Genomic DNA, 17090 nt, shown 5'->3' on the forward strand with positions numbered 1-17090 from the left:
TTCATATCATCTTTTTCATTTAGTTCTCTGACTATGCCTGCTTGGATTAATTCATCCATAAACTTGTCCAATTTATCTCTTAGATGGACTGGGATTTTACTCGGTCGTTGTTTTTTGAACGTTGCGTCCTTTTTGAGTGGTATATGGAATTTATGTTTTGTTTTTCCAATATCATATTTGTGATGAGAATAAACATCTTGATCCTCTATCAGCATTTGAATTAGATCTGCAAATTCATCATCCGATATATCACTTTGTGTGAAATCGAAGTCAGATAAAAACTTAATAGTAGTTTCGATTTTTTCCAAAGTACTACTATTGTCCTTATCAATTAAGGAGTATTGGGTAAACGTTTCGTTGACTAGAAAGGCAATTAGCCGATCATTATGTTCTTTGTTTCGGTATTTTTTAAATTGTTCTTTCAAGGGAGGCCTGCAAAGGTTTTTTGCATCATAAGAAAAGTCGGTTGCTATTTCGTTTTCATTTTTGCATACTTTGACTATATCTGAACCAATTTGTTCAAATATTTCTGATACATTCTCTGTATCGAACACTTCAAGGGCAGGCATGTCCTTGATTTCTTGTCTTGAAACATAGACAAATATAGTAATTCCAGAATGTTGGAATACATCGACAATGATTTTGGAAACTTCTTCCCAATTCATTTTATCTAAGCCACAAGCAATTTTGGGCATTGCGATAGATCGAATGTTATTTGCTAAAGCATGATCTTTCATTTCGGACAAGGTATTGAATATAGCGTCGTAAGTGGGTTTCTGAAAGTACCTCTGTTTGGTAATCAGGTTATATATGATTTGTCCAGATTTTGGATCAGTGAAGATGAGAATATCGTTAATGTTAGCATGTGTTGAGTTACAAAAGTGTCGTAGCTCAGGATACCTTTTGCTAATTGATTCAGCAAATCCTGTTTTCATTGCTCTATCTGCAGAGATTGTATGGGCAATGGGCATATTCGATTCGAATATGGACCTTTTTTTGAAGTCTACATATTGTAGACAGGGGCCGGATAATTGAAAATTGCTTTCCTGTGTTGTATTGACAACAGTGTTCAGCATGAAACAGCTATCGAATTCTGAACTTTCATTTAAAAGTCTCGTTGTGAACTCATCACAATCGTGGATAGCAAAAATTTTATCCTCGTATCCTTGAATATCAGTTACTGCATAGCCTAGTATACACTTAGTGTGACAGGATGATCTTTCTGATTCTCAATTAGGATAGGTAGGCTTTGCTCAATTTGAGTACAAACCGTATTAATGAAAACCATTTCGGTTTTAGTTGTATTTTTATGAGGCAGGAATGTAGTCCCTTTTTCGAAGTATGAATTGGGTTCAGCCAAGTGTTTGTATAAGTATGTAGAGCGTGCTGGAATGAACAAGGGTTCTTTCAAGTTAATTGAGACAATTTTTGAAACGTTAGGATATTCTTTATCGTTGTTCATCAACCCGTAGGATTTTACACCTTCTTTTGATTTGAGCTCAACTGCGGGGATATAAAAGTAGAGAGCTTTTAAGAAGAGATGACAAAAGTCTACTCCTAACAGATTAGCAGTCTTTTCTTCAGTTATCCACACTTTGTGGTTAGATGGATATTTTCCATCAGTGTCGAAACAAGATTGGATAGATGCATGGCCAAACATACGTATATCAGATCCATTATAAGTCTTTGCTTTAATTTTGGATCGGTAAATTGTCATTTTTTGACCTAATTTTTCCAATTCTTGATAAGTTGGGTAGTTTATGATACTGCAAGTTGATCCTGGATCAATCATGAATTCAATTTCAAGTCCACTATTATTATTTTTGTCTCCGGTGGCAAAATGATATAAGCTAAGATATATCCTTGATTTGGGATTACTATCATCGCTTGGTTTCGGAGACTTTAATAGTTTAAAGGAAAGAAATCAGTGATAGCATCACAGTAATTGACTTCTTCCTCAACCCAGTGGGTAGTTTCAGACTGTATTTGATTCGATCTAAAATTTGGTGATTGAGATCGCGTTGAGTCTCGACTGTTATTGCTATTATAGCTTCCAGTGTTATATGGTCGATCTCTAGGGTTACTATTAAATTGCCTATTTTCTTGGTCGTAGAACTGTTTAGCAACTTGTTCATTTTCTCTGAATTTGTTTTCTCTGGGATACCTATCATCATAGGTTTGGGGTCTTTTGTTATTGAAAGACGATTTTGCATTAGCCTTTTGGAAATTGTTTCCGTTATAGTTATAATTATGGCGAATGCCATAGTTATTTTGGCTAGGATTTGAATTGTTAGTAGATCTGTTTTGGTTATCCCAAAACCGGTTGCTTGGGTTAGGGTTACTCTGGTTAGGGAAGTTATTTGGTCTTCGATTTCGTTTATAATCAGTTTCAAATGAAACTCTTCGTTCATTTTTTGTTGTGAGCTCTTTCCTCAACTTATTTACTTCGTCCTGAACTTGCTTTTTTGAACATCTAGATATAGAATGTCCGTTCATTCTGCAATATTCGCAGAATCGTGTACTATTAGGTCTTCCCTTGATGTCAGGGTGACGTCGTTGAAATGAATTCTGATCATTGATTGCACTAACTTCTTGATTCTTGATCAATTTAGTTAGTTCTTTATTTTGAGTTTCTAATGAAATCATTTTATCCGTTGTTGACTTATTAGCAGGATCAGTTGCAACAATGAATGTTTGATCCTTAGTGATTACATGATTTGTGAATTGATCCCAATTGGCATTTGGATGCTCTATCATGTATTCATGAGCTTTTTGTTTAAGGGCTAGAGGTCTTAGTCCCTTAATTGAGAAATCGATGTACTTTTGACTTCTTTGTCTGGTTTGTATAGTTCTCTCAGCATTTTGAGCAGCTTCAGTAGCATGAACGGTTTCATCAATACTTTCGGGCCATCCTCTATCTACAGAAGATTTAATTCTGTGGAAGTAATTTTTTATTAATTTGCCATCTTGGCGCGCTGCATTTTCAGCATCAATTCTATGTTTGAATTGATCTCGTCCGTCAGTGAATCTGTTTAGGAAGAGATCTTTGAGTTGTGCCCATGTGGTAGCATTGGTCACATTATCATTGAACCATTCAAGAGATGTATCAGTTAACAATGATCCGAATAGGGATCGTTGTCTGCTACCATAGCTGCGTCGTGCATCATTATCAGCAGGTCTTTGACCTAATGAGAAAAGAGTTTTGTTTTCAACTGAATTCCAAAAAGCCGTAGCATTTTGGTTCGGATCGTTTCCCGAAAATGTCATTAAAGACAGGTTGGGATGGGATATTGGGGTATCGGCCATTTTAGTTTAGAACTTAAAAAAGAAAGATAGAAAAGTTTATAAATTTGTTTAGAAAACTTAAATTTCCGATTTGGAAATTTATTATTTCTCTTTATTTGTAAGAGAAATTTCAACAATTCTCCAGTTTGAGAATTGGAATCTTTGCTTTTTTATCTCTTTTTGCGAATTTTTAGAAGGTGTGCCTCACTGGTCGCACCAATTTATTACGCTAGCAACACTATGTGCGCCGGACAAAACGCTTGCTAGGAATAAAGGGTCCTTTCTACTTTCTATTTTAGAAAGTAAATCTAAAATTCGCTGAGAAATATTTTATTAAAAAAAGAAGTTAGTATGAATTTACAGCAAGTTGCCTTTTGACTCAATATTTATTTTTTACGGTGAGATTGGAGATATTTTTCTCTGAGATTGAATATTATTTTAGAGAAGGGTTGGGGTGGTTGAGGAGAGTGGTGGTGGTGGTAGAAGAGAAGTTGTTGGAATGAATTCCCGTAGTTTTGAGCTTCTATTTATACTCAGATGGGGAAATCACGCCACTTTTCGTATCAAATGAGAAGTTTCTTTTAACTTCGTATTCTTTATTCGTACATTCGTATTTTACGAGAAGAAGGTTTCGTATGCTCGTACTTTACGAGAGGAATCGTTATTATTCGTATTGAATGAGAATAGTCGTTTCAATTCTCAATGCTTAAAACGTTATACGAATTATTCCAATAGCATTTCCCTTCCTTTTGCAAGGGAATAAAAACATATTTCTTTGGTGGTGGCGGCGGCGTCACATTTTGTGAACGCAATAAAATAATTCATGTTTCTGTTTCTATTTGAAATCAGAACAGAAGGAAGAAAGGGCTTTCCTATTTCATAAAAAATTACTATACGCTGTCATATATATTCAGCGCCATTGGTCATTTATCAGTGGTAGATACTCCTGGTTCCTTCAATCAATCCTTTTTCAAACCTTCGTAAGCTGATGATCTTGTGATTAAATGTTTTGTTCTTGACTCAAACTTAACCTCTATACGAAATAACATCGAAACTTGATGTTCGTCAGATATTTCTGCTTACAAACCTACTGTAGCTGGTACATTTTTGACGTATCCGAGTAGTTCGAACTTCAGACCACTGACGTCATTCCTCAGAGCTGTCAGGTTGTCGGTAGTTATCTCCTCCCCCTTCTCGGTTTTGATTTGGTTCCGCAGATGTTGCTCTTTCATCGCCTTCAGAATCGAACCAAGTCGTTCTTGAGCTGTGCAGGAGAAAGCAAAACTTACGTTAATTTCTATTCAAATCAAAATAGTAATATAAAGAATACAAAAAGGTAAATTTTGGCTCAAATTTTTGTATATGAATTGCTTAAAAACAATTGTTGTATTTTTGAAATCGTTTTTTGTAGATACGACTTTAAGTTTAAATCGAATGTCGATTGTACCAATATGAAAATTCCAAATCGTTATAAAAAGCTTTGAGTGATTAAAAATTCTAGAACAGTATGCTTATATAAAAATCTGCGAAATATTCTGGTGCAATTGAGAGAGGCCGAAGTAAATGTGACTTCCTAGGTCAAAATCTTCCAGAAAGTGCCCAGATAGGTGAAAAAACTCAAAGTGCTTGTTGTTGACAATTTAGCCTTAGATCAACGTACCAATTTGTTTGCGAAGGACCCTTGACCTAAGATAAGGATCAGCTGCATGTGTTAGCCACCCAGTCCTCGCAGTCTTAGAATCTATCTTGTCCAACAGCCACAAAGTGTTTCTGACAGAAGGTATTACATTGAATGGAGGTGGTAGTCTCGTGTCGGCTGAGATGAAGTCGGCGTAGATGGCCGATCGAGAAAATTTCCATTCGGTGTCTTTTATTGTCGGATGGCTCTTTTTGTTATCAAACTTTTACAGTTATTTATTATCATTTGAAGTTTGCAGTCAAATGTAAATTATTAAAAGTGTTGCTGGTCCTTTTTTCATTTTTTGAAATTCTTATAAAACACATCTAATAATCCGTCAAAAGAGAGCCGTACGCATGATTTTAATCTCAACATTTAGCTTCAAAATGTTACTGAAAGTTACTGAGCCGCGAGCGATGGGAGGGGGATGGAGGAGGAAGGGTGTAACGGGGGGGGGGGGGCGTTTTGTTAAAAAGAGCCATGATAGCATGCCTATGTTCTGTTCGATGTTGTCGAGTGTCTTGGTGATCATGCCGACTAAGACATTCAGAAGCACTACCACAACCAAGAAGTTGAACAACACGAACAGAATGGAACCCACTGAAATGAAGATACCTTTTTGCCAGTTTAACATGACCACTTTGATGAATTAGTTTTTTTATTCAAAGATGGCCGGTCTTTTATCTTAAGCGTATTCCCTATTATCACAAGGAGAATGCCTTACGTTTCCTGGTTATTTTACTCGGTAGAAAAACTGGTCGAGAAGCTTATACTTGAATAAATACTAACTTCAATTCTACAAAGTATTCAATAGTTTGAGTCATTTTTTTGAATATTTTTTCGCACCTTATTAGATTCTGATTATTTTTGTTTGACATAATAGACAGTAGTTTCATACATTATGACAGATACCAAACAGACCTAGTGTATGTATGGTCCAATGAGGGTAGACTTTAGATGCAAACACGAGACTGGAGTAACCAAATATGGTCCAGTACAGCTGGTACAGACATCCCCCCACAGTCGTGAACTGGAATTCCCCCCTCTCGAACTTCCTCCTCACTGCAGGGGGACATGCCTCAGAGTCATCGGGTGGGGCCTGAAGAATTAAAATTAACGAAAACTAAATCAAAGTGGGGATCTTGTCAACTATTCCCCCCGATGGTACCTTGTAACGATATAAAGAAAGCATTGAACAGTTAGCGTATACGAATTTTGTACCTTGTTAACTATCCCCCCCCCTATTGCAATAAGGGGGATGGTAGTTAACAAGATCCCAAAGTGGTTTTAACTACGTTTTTAGTTCATCCTTAACATTAGATGGGATTTTGAAGAGATTAAAACCCCGGGCCGCGACTCAGAAGGGATTGCGCGAGCGAAACTTTGCTGCCGCATAGAGATTTTTTTTGAGTCGCGCAAGGTCGCGAAAGTTGCAGAAAGTATATAGACCGGCAACGGGGAAACATAACCTATTTCAATCTATCCTTCGCCAATCTTACTGTTTGCACCAGCTCACAAACTGAAGCTGAAAAAACTTTAAAAACCCCTTTGTTAATTTCAAACAAATCATGGTCAAAATTATTTACCATTTCTACATTTCTATCATTTAGTTCGTTCTTTTGCTCATTTGACTCATATGTCGAAAATCAGTATGTACTTATTTGATTGATATGTGACCAAATTGCTTGCCTTTGTTTTATATCTCTAAAAGGAACACATTTCCGGCGCGAAAAAACTTCATGGCCCCAAAATTCACCCGTAATCGATGCTACATACTACGCTACACTCTTTAAAAGGCAATAAAATATTTATTCTTTTCAATTTTGGCCCAATTTTGGGGTGTAAAAATGATCTAAAATTGTAACAATAGTTATCTATTTCGTTACTTAAAACATTGCTAATATTACCCAGGCCCGGCTTGGTTTGTGAAAATCAGAAACTAAATTAAGTACTCAGCAATGGCGGCTCCTTTTCATGAGTTCAGATCAAGATTAGATCACTTGTTAGATACAATACTTGAAAACTTTTTCATATTTGGAAAAAAATTGCTATAAATTAGAGCGGATCAAGGCCGGCGTAACGCTTCTTCTATTGCTGAGAAATAGCAGCTGTTAAACTTACCACTTTTATTATTTAACTGTAAGCTATTTAACCAACATGTGTAGCCTTTTTGATCTTCATGTATAAAAACCACTGCTTTAATTAAATAGTTGTTATGAAAAAGATGGATTATCTGATCCACTTTTTTCCAGTATTTTCAAGCCTAATGGATATTAGCAAACTATAAATATACTACGTTTTTCGCAAAGCTTAACAAAAACGAGGCTCTAAAACAACCGAGGGTTGACTATTTGTACCTTTTTTTTAGGTCGAGATACGAATTATTACCCAAATTCCCCTCGAATACGTCGCATTTAGATAAGTCACAAAAATTATTGCAGATTAGAAACGGTCACTTTACTACGAATTGTGGCCGAACTGGAACTGCTACGGTTTATAGAGCGGACATTCAACAAAAAGCCATATTTTGAAGCTGAAGTTACAAGAATAACGTAAATTACATAAGGATTACGTAGCAATTGCAACAACAGACAATCTGTTGCTATGTTGCATAACAAAAAAAACTCGATTTGTTGGAATAGTAATCTTATTTTCGGCTTGTTGGCCCTCCGGCTTGTCGGCCTACCACCCATTTATGTATGCTATGAAGGAGTGTCAATCAACACGCGTACCCTCTGACACAAGGTGTGCGCAGTGAGTTGGTCTTTCCAGTAGAGACTGTTGGTGGCAGTGGCGAAGGAGAAGTACATGACCAGGAAGAGGCCCATGAATTTACTGATCTGGGCCATGCTACACGCCACACTCATCTGTAGTTTTCCCAGCAGTCTACTAGCACTAAAATAGTTCAATAAATTAGTTCATAACTTGAACTCTTTGTAGTTTTTCCACTCATTTTTCGAGACGTCTTATAAAATCTTATAAAATCTGTCTCAAAAAAGCTGGACAAAGTTCTTCTCTTTCAAAAAAAAGTCAGTGAAGCAATATCAAATGGTAAAAGATCATACGTCAGAACTCTTTATAACTTTATCCCCCTTTTGCAAAAAGGGGGAGATTCGTTACTAGGCATAAAGTTCTGATATGCTTAGCCGTTGATTTACTTCTTTATAAAGGGATATTCGTTACTAGGTACCCGAGCGGATGATATGATTAAAGAGATCCTTCATGACTACAACAATAGACGGGTTTTGTACCTGGGTTGACTCACATGCACCAAAAATATCGTATGATTCTATACCCTAAAATATTTATCGTGCAATTCCATACATCAAGTATACGGAGAAAACGCTTGTCATACAATTTCCATAAGTTTTTGACAACTGATTGAACAAAAAAGGTGAATTATTTCTTTGGCGATTTGAACTCAACAAAGCAGACTAGTGGTAAAAAAAACTGTGCTTTTGAAAAAAAAATGTATATAAAAAAATTGTATGACAATCATTTTTCACGATTAGAAATAATTTTTCAATAAATTTTTTGAAAATCACTTTCCAGTCGAAATTTGATAGAGGTGGACAGGAATTTGACTTCAGGTAAACCTCCAAATTTAATTCCACAACATTTTTTACGCCAAATTAGCTTTTTATCACCACCCATTTGTGCATTTTTTCACTCAATTCAACTACCCTTTAAAAAAATTGGATGCACAGAGGATGTTTTCCTTCATATTGATAAACTTGTATTACAATTGGTTTGATTATGTTTGCTTGTTTCACAAAATTTTCTAATTCTCGAAAGCTTGCTGGGAAATGTGCATTTGCATCATTTTAAGACTATAGGATAAAACAAATGAACCAGAGGCGATTTTTCATGGAACGCACGAAAATTTTTCAACTTATCAGAATTCATTATTCGAAGTTTCGAAGAAAATCAGCGACAATATCAGTTAGTTCAGGGCAGTTTACATTGCATTGGTTGGTTGAGAGTTCAGAGACGAGACGTCTGAAAACAGGTATAATTTGCCTAACGACGATCTCCCAGACTGGATTCTTCAAGTGATCATAAAAATAACTTAAATTAATCATTGTGAACCTATACTGGAAACAATTTATTATTATATTTTTAATTCTTGCACATTTGGCTTTTCGCGTATGGGACTAGCCCCCGCACCTCGCACCTAGGTACACACTACAGCAAAACTTCTTCTCGGTCAAAAATACTCTTCGGTCGAACTCATTTGAGATGTTTTCAGACGGTCGACATGGACAAAATTTTGGTCCACGGTCGAAACATCGTTAAATTGGGACTAGACGGTCGAAACATATGAGTTCTGGGTCGAGACGATTGAAATGGACTATTTGTTTGTCAAAGCATTGATAGAAACCTCAAGGTAAAATGGCAGCTTGCTTCGAGATTTTTGTAAATTTGTTTATTTAAGTCGAGCCAAATTTGAAATACAAAAAACAACATTTTGGTATTTTGATGTAAATTGTTTTATGTCGAAACAAGACCTCGAGCGCACCGTGATTGGTTGCCTAGCGCCACTTTCTGGAAGATTTTTTGGCGAGTGTGTATGTGTGGTTCTCGTTAACTTCCTCTTCCAGTTGTACAATTAAACGAGCCCTTACCTGAAGTAGTACAATATTCTGTTGACAGCCGCCAGAGTGCCCAGACACACAGCTGCCTCGTACACCAGCAGTTCGTCAAAGTAGTCCCACTCATCACGGCCAAGAACACCTGCTGACAGAAAAAATGCAAAACTGAACTTAAACTTAAGCAAGTATAGCCAGTTACTGTGCAAGTAGCACTGAAAATACCGACCGTAGTCTTAAAAACCATAGACACATTTTTTTTTGAAATTAGTGTTGGTTTTTCTGCGTGGTGTGATAAAAGGTCTGAACAAAAACTAAAACGTAGGCATATTCGACAGTCATAGTAAAATAGGCAAATTGGACAAAATTTGTTGTAGAAAATAACTTGAAACTCAAAAAAAAATCATAAAACAATAAAAAACATCAACTTTTTTTTTGAATTTTTGAAGTTTTTCATTCCCAAAATGGCGTTAAAAAGCTGCAAAAACTAATTTTTTTTCAAAAAAATTAAAATTAAGCACATAATTTATAGTTAGCGGCTTAATAAGCCTGCTCGATCGCTTCTCTCGCTAGAAATTAAACGAAGAATCAAATACTCAAACAGATTTTTCTCGACACTGGGAAATTGTTTTGGAAAAATTTTAATATGGTTAAAGTCAAAACTGAAAAGTTTTTTATGTGATATATAACTCAACCCAGTCCGGTGATTAATTGTTATACCTGATTTTGAAAACCAAAAAACCAAAATAGAAAAAAAAAGTAAAACACACCCGAATACAAATTTCCTTGCCATTTGTCAAATGGTCGGAAGAATGAGAGAAAATTAAAAGCAAAATGAACTCAAAATAATGTGGTTTTTTACTTATGCTCTCTTTTTTTTGTAATATGCCAATTCCACGTATGATGAGAACAAAACAAACATTGTTCGCCGGTATATGAGTTTTTTGTTCGCCGGGGTATAAACATTGTTCGCCGGGGTCGGGTTGCTCCTTTGTCCTCAGGTCTAGAAACTCCGCGGAATCTACCAGCCGAAGCCACAGATCTGTAGGGGTAAGTAGGGAGGTTTTAGTGTCAGTTGAAAAAGTGGCATGTAGTGTGGGGTGCGTGGGAGGATGTTGGGAATAGAGAAGAAATTGATCTGTCTAGTCAAAAAAGCTGAGTGCTTACAAGCAGCTATAGCCCGTCCAGTGATGGAAGAACTTACAGCGGGTATTTCTGGAGTTAAATTATTCTGAGGGGTCATTTTGGGATAGAATTAACCTTAGAGCGAGGGTCTTCGTAGCTTTTCTACAAGAAACTTGATCGCCAAACTAACTTAAATTGATGAACAGCGCCATTTTTAGCATTTAAAAAAAATTGATTAGGCGGATAGTTATTTGTCAAAATATTTTTTTATAGTGTGAAAGAAGAGATCAACAAAATCAATTTATTTGGCCTGAAAAGTCGACTATAACCCTCTCTCTCTCTCTCTCCCTCTCTCTCTCTCTCTCTCTCTCTCTTCTCTCTCTCTCTCTCTCTCTCTCTCTCTCTCTCCTCTCTCTCTCTCTCGCTCGCTCTCTCACTCTCTCTCCCTCTCACTCTCTCTCTCTCTCTCTCTCTCTCTCTCTCTCTCCCTCTCTCTCAAAATCCTGCTATGTCGTTATCTGTTAACATTGAACTCCTTCATTCATGAAAACAATTCAGCTAATTAATGTTTCCTAATGATTCTAAATGGTTGATTTTTTTTTCAATTGAGTATTACAAGGCGTAAGCCATTTATTAGGCGGCATACTCAGAGTGTTGTCAGCATACCCGCAACAAAATTAAACGCAAAGTGTTATTCTTTTATTCCGGCATTTTGTTTTTGATTTTAAATACTTAGGTGCAAGTTTTTTTTATCTTTGCTGCAAGTTCATCTTTCTAGATTTAGAAATTTTGGACGTTTTAGTAAAAAGAAGCAAATGTTTTACGATCAGAAAGTACTAATTCAAGGGCAAGAGCTTTTCTTCTAGACTTCCGCACTTTGCAAACACAAGAGAGAAAAATTTAAAAAGAAGCTTAAAAGGGTCAAAATAAAAAAAGAAAGAAAAAGTTAATTTAATAAAAACTCCCGAAGCTAACAGAAAAACTAACAGAAAGAAACCCCCAAACTGACAATGATTCAGACTCTTTTTCTACCAAAACACGGGCGTTGCAGTTTAACCAGAGAACACGCTGTTTTGATTTAATCCTTAACCTCAGATTTGACAGCGTAGTTTTCAAGAAAACGAAATTAATCCAACAAAAATGGTTCAAAAATCTCCCATTGGAAATTCCGAAGGTCTCATAACGTCTGATAAAGTAGAAGCGGATTAGCAGAATAGCCAAACACACAGATGAGTAACCGGTCTTCCCATTGGTGCAACTTTTTGGAAAAATTGTGAAAGTAGTTCTTGAGAAAAGTAAAATTTTTTGCAAAAAGTTTCATCAGTATTTCCATAAATGAAATAACCAAATACCATACGCTGTCATCCAACAGATATTTTTATTCAAATAAGAACTATACACAAATTACCCCATAGAAAATATCCGGTGGAACAAAAGTTGATCAGTTATAAAAATGCACGAGTGCCACCAAATCAGGAAGAACTTTTTTGCGACTTGGCCGGAAAAAAAGGCCACAACGCTCGTCTGTAAAAAAGATGATGTATCCCTTTGTTTCAAGAAAAAATGAAAAAGTAATCAAGCTGGGATTGTAAATTCTGAGCCCAAGTTTTTTGAACACTTGAATTTAAAAAAAAGTTGGTGAAAAACCCCGATGATTACTTGGCGATATCTCAAAAAACTGACGTTTAAATTGTTTTATTCTTTGTAATTGTAAAATACGTTCAATCTTGTTTTATTCAAAGTAAAGGTAATCACGGAATAATAACAAGCCTTTGTATAAACTGGCCGATCTTTGATGATTTTCCCTCGGGCTCAAACTTAGGACAAAACTCCAAAATCTTTGTTGGCGGTGTGCCATTTTTTAATAGAAGCTGCGTGCGATTGAACAATTATTCTAAAACAAGAAAAAACGCCCTTCAGCTATATAAAATATACATTTTATCTAAACTTAAGTTCAGTGTAGTTTCAACACTCAACAATTTAAACGAGCAAAAACTGACCAAATTAAAACTCCGATACCAAAGGGTGGGTGCTTGTTAAGTAGATCCGACAAAAAATATTGCCTTCTTTTTCCAGAGTTTGGATTTCTTCCCGTTGATTATCTGGTTGGGTTTTAAGGTATTCGCTTTAAATTTGAAATTAAAACCTTTATGATATAGAAAAAAAAACAAAAAAAAAACGTTATCAATTGTTATTTTTGTTTTTGCTTTTTTCTAATGACGAATGTCTGAGATCAAAGAAACGCTTTGAATAATCATAATTATAATTATACTTTCAAGTGACACGACAAAATTCCAATAACAATTTTAATCATGCTTTTTGTTCCGACTTTCGATACGAAAGTAACGGAATATTTGTGCTCGGGGTGGTTTTTTTTTTCTTCAGACAAATTTCGACTATTAAACTAGCCATTTTTGACGGAATTTTTTTATATCATTCAAAAGGTATTGTTGTCCTGAGCTCAAATTTGAAAAGATGTTTCACCTGTGATCATTTTTCGTAAAGTTATGGGGGTTTAAAGATTGCCATTTTGGCCAATTTGGGACAATTAACGCGCTATTAACGCGTAAGCGGAGAGTTAATCCGTCTTAAAATCGTTCAAAATTGGTGAAAAGAAGCTTATTTGCCATAATTGATTGGTTACAAGGAGCTAAATATATCTTTTTGTACTTTAAATGGCGTGTGGGGGGATGATTTTCATAAAAAAGTTCAAATTAAAAAAAAAAAATTTTAAATTTTTTTTACATTTAATTTTTTAATGTTATTACTGCTCCATAAAACCTTAAAAGGCAGTCGGAACATTCAGGGCTTCGCCCTGATACGAGCAGTCTTGTTCACTTTGCTGTCACTTTGAGAGCACTCCAATAGGCAGAGTTGCATGTCGAGTGAAGCCTCATGAGCAAACAAAAATTTATTTGCATGTTTTGGAGGGCTTCAATTCCAGTTTGGGAGTGCGGTCTCTGTTTAGACAACCGCGTATTCACACTCTTCAGTAGGCAGACAAGTACTATATTATCCAACCAGAATCGAGAGGAGAAAGCATATTTACGAAATAAAAAGTTATTAATTATGAATTTTTCCTTGTCTCGATACTGATTGGTTAATAAATCATTTGTCTGCTTACTGGCAAGTATGAACGCGCGGTTGTCTAAATACTGGTATGTAAACCCAGTTTGTATGCTTAGCTCAATGCACAGCAAAAAATTGTCGCCTCAAATTCATTCCTTGTAACTGAATCTAGGTAATTGGTCCAAATAGTTCCTTAATGCAATTTGTATCAATTGGTAGTTCAAAGAAAACATGTTAACACAGTTCAAAAAAATCTTAAAGCAGAGATGTTTAGAATTTCGAATTAAAGTTCTTCGTTTTCATTTAAATAAATCTTGAATTAGCTCCAGCGTTGCGTAGTAACACATCTACAGCTTTGCTTCAATATGATCTGAGTGATTTTTAGCGTTTCTGAAATTAGCGTTTTTTTAGCGTTTCATATGATTTGACTTGTTAAGCGTTTGATTTGATTTAAAAAGATATCAATTGCGATGACATGGATTCGATAAATGAAAATGTTCAGAACAAACCTGCAGATTTCAAGGCTCGCAAAACTCTGACTGCTTGCAAAAATGCAAAACAGACTCAACTTGTAAATGCAAATTTGCATCTTGGGTTTCGCAAACAAAGTGAAGCGAATTATGGTAAATTGGAAAACATAGAAAAAGTGACAAAAAAGTAATTTTTTTTGTGACAAAAAATAGAAAGAATAACAAAACAAATCTTATATTGAGAGATTCTATCAAAAAAGACAAACTTGATGAGTTTTCCTGATGATTTGGGTTTTTTCTGTAATTTGCTCTTAAAGAACTTCTGTCTTTCCAATTTTTCTGCTGAAAAAGAGTATGCAATCTTCTAAGCTTTTGCATGAATCTAAAAAGCTCCAACTGATGCTACCTGTACGAAAATAAAAAATCGGGTTAGTTTAGAAACATCTCATGAACAGTATCAACATTTCGACTTGGTGAGGAGATATATTGTTCAGCAGAAGCCGCTTGACCAGTTTTTGGTGCGCGCTCATTTCAATTTAGTGTATATTGCCGCCGAGATATATTGGCACCTTAAGAAAACTTTTAAGTCAGCCCTCCGCCTCACCTTCCCCCATAAAATCCGCTACTGCTCCCGCCCATTACCATAACAATTTTGTAGTGGCTACTTTAAACAAAAGCAAAAAATATTATAATTGTAACTACAAATCGGCGAAAGTGGAAAAAATACTTCTGCAAAAAACGAATTATATGTGGACAATTCTTTGGAAGTAAATTGTGCACATAGTATCACTCTACAAAATAAAACAAACCAGACGGTTGGAAAGATTGATAAAATAATACACATCTAACGGTCGCTCTTTGTGATTAATCTGAACTCCGTCATAGACTCAATTAGAGCTTTTAAACCATATCAATCGCAGAATTTTGCTGTAAGAGTTGTATTTCCCTAGATTTGTCAAATTTTATATTAAGTCACTTCATTTTATCTGATAAATGTTTGTTAAATTTCCTAAACCTCAACACAAAGAAGCTGATTTTTAAAACAAAAACGCCCGACCAAAATGAATCCACGTCCTTCTTTTATTTCAGATTTATAAAAAAAACTCAATTTCATCCAAAAAAAGTCATTTCACTGAAAATTTTCAATGTTAAAAATACATCAAGTTATCTGGAAATTTAGATCTACGAAAAAAACTTCAATTGGATGCACTCCTTTCATTAACATATTAGTTGACCCTTCCTCATTTATGGAAAAACATGGTCCCACAATCAATTATTTCAGATGAAGGGAAGTCGATCTTTTCAAACTCAAGAGTGCACAAATGGGCGGAGCAAAACACGATCGATGACGAAAATCAGTTGAGATAGCGGCAGATCAAAAAAGCTGCGAAAGCGGTCCATCAGACAAGGCGGCTAATGTAAAACTAAGGGCAACACATTACTTCTAAACCAACTTACACAATGAGATAACTGGTCTACGAAAAAGTTACTCACAAAAAGGACAACCATGTTTTCAGCCCTTAAACGTAAACATTTGAGTTTTTGTGAAAAACTGTCACACTGAAAAAAGGTCACGTACTAAGGAAATCAGATTAAGCCTGCAGAAACAAACGCATTCAACCTACGACAAAATGTTGCATTAAATTTGAACCATTTGTTAAACTTTCTTATTTAGCAGGCAGAGGAAGCAAAACTCCAATAAAAGGCCAGGTTTCAGGACACGCCGAACCATTGTCTGGAAGAATAACTAGTGCACATGCCCCAAAGAGAGTTAGAACACCCGCACGAAGTCCGACAATTCACAAAGTTACACGAGACACCCGATTGAAATATCTTCCCGTAGACCTCAAGGAACAGCTCAAATAACAGATATAGAATGTGGGGCCACCAAACTTCTTCAGAGAAACACGTTTTGTAAACCAAGTAGCAAGCACAAAAAACGGCCAAGATCTTGGACGACGTGCTCGGACGGTTTTTCAGTCTAGATATGCCCTGTTAGCACAAAACCTCAGTGGCATATTCAGGAACTACATTCAACGGCTTTGCCAATTGACTAGCTGTTACCACTCGCGTGAACGAAAATCACGCAGAATATTATAGCAAAGATAACAGAAACGTTCATTTTTTCCAGATCTTCAGTTATCCCAGTTATGGTTGTCTTCGGGGGAAAATTGAGGGAAAGTCTCCAATGACACCAATGGTCGATCGGAAAGCTACCGAACCTGACCAATAGAGCGACATGTCGTCAATTCTAGACTCCAAAGCAAAAGTTGAGGCTGATACTCAAAAATTTTTAACAAGGCATAGTCAAGCCTTTCTAAAACTTCTGAAACTCTAGTAACAAATTTCATGCTAAAAATTTTTCATTCAATCTCAGAATCATTGGAACTTTAGATCTTAGCTTTTTTTGTCATTATAAAAGACGTCATCAATTCTCTAGCTTCTATTTTTAAAAAATTAATTTCAATCTTTTTAATGTAGTAAATTTAAATGCATAACGCAATTTCTAGATAACTTTCAAATTTGTAAGAAGCCTATATAGAGGTGAAAATGACCTCAATTTGTAGTAAAAATGCACCTTCTCTCATTTTCTCCAATGGATGGTGCTTTTAGTCATTTTGATAATTTTTCTTTCAATTCTTTCCCAACCATGAGATGGGGTGCTCGGAACATATACAATTATAGGAACAATTACAATTTGGGTAAAAGTAAAGGACAAACAAAAATAATAAGTGCAACTTTTTATTGATTAAAAGAAAAAAACAAGAATTTTTGAAACATAGATAGCCAGGTGCTCATACCATCAGCAGGGATTGACCTAGTCAAAAATTTACAACTGTTAGGTAGACCAAGCTGGTTATCCCGTATTCACTT

The 17090-nt window shown here is 35.7% G+C and overlaps 1 protein-coding gene across 1 annotated transcript in view; it reads right to left on the minus strand.

Annotated features, from left to right (window-relative positions):
• The window catches only part of LOC134851910 (short transient receptor potential channel 3-like), a 50367-nt gene that overhangs the window by 15654 nt on the left and 17623 nt on the right, over positions 1 to 17090 (minus strand). Inside the window, exons 11-16 of the mRNA XM_063868185.1 lie at positions 9589 to 9697; positions 7696 to 7858; positions 5885 to 6062; positions 5367 to 5563; positions 4946 to 5186; positions 4373 to 4549 (exon numbers count right to left, since the gene is read on the minus strand). Coding sequence (XP_063724255.1) covers positions 4373 to 4549; positions 4946 to 5186; positions 5367 to 5563; positions 5885 to 6062; positions 7696 to 7858; positions 9589 to 9697 — 1065 coding nt within the window. The remainder of the gene's footprint in view (positions 1 to 4372; positions 4550 to 4945; positions 5187 to 5366; positions 5564 to 5884; positions 6063 to 7695; positions 7859 to 9588; positions 9698 to 17090) is intronic.

The sequence above is a fragment of the Symsagittifera roscoffensis genome, chromosome 7 (assembly GCF_963678635.1).
Source record: "Symsagittifera roscoffensis chromosome 7, txSymRosc1.1, whole genome shotgun sequence".
Taxonomy (NCBI): domain Eukaryota; kingdom Metazoa; phylum Xenacoelomorpha; order Acoela; family Convolutidae; genus Symsagittifera; species Symsagittifera roscoffensis.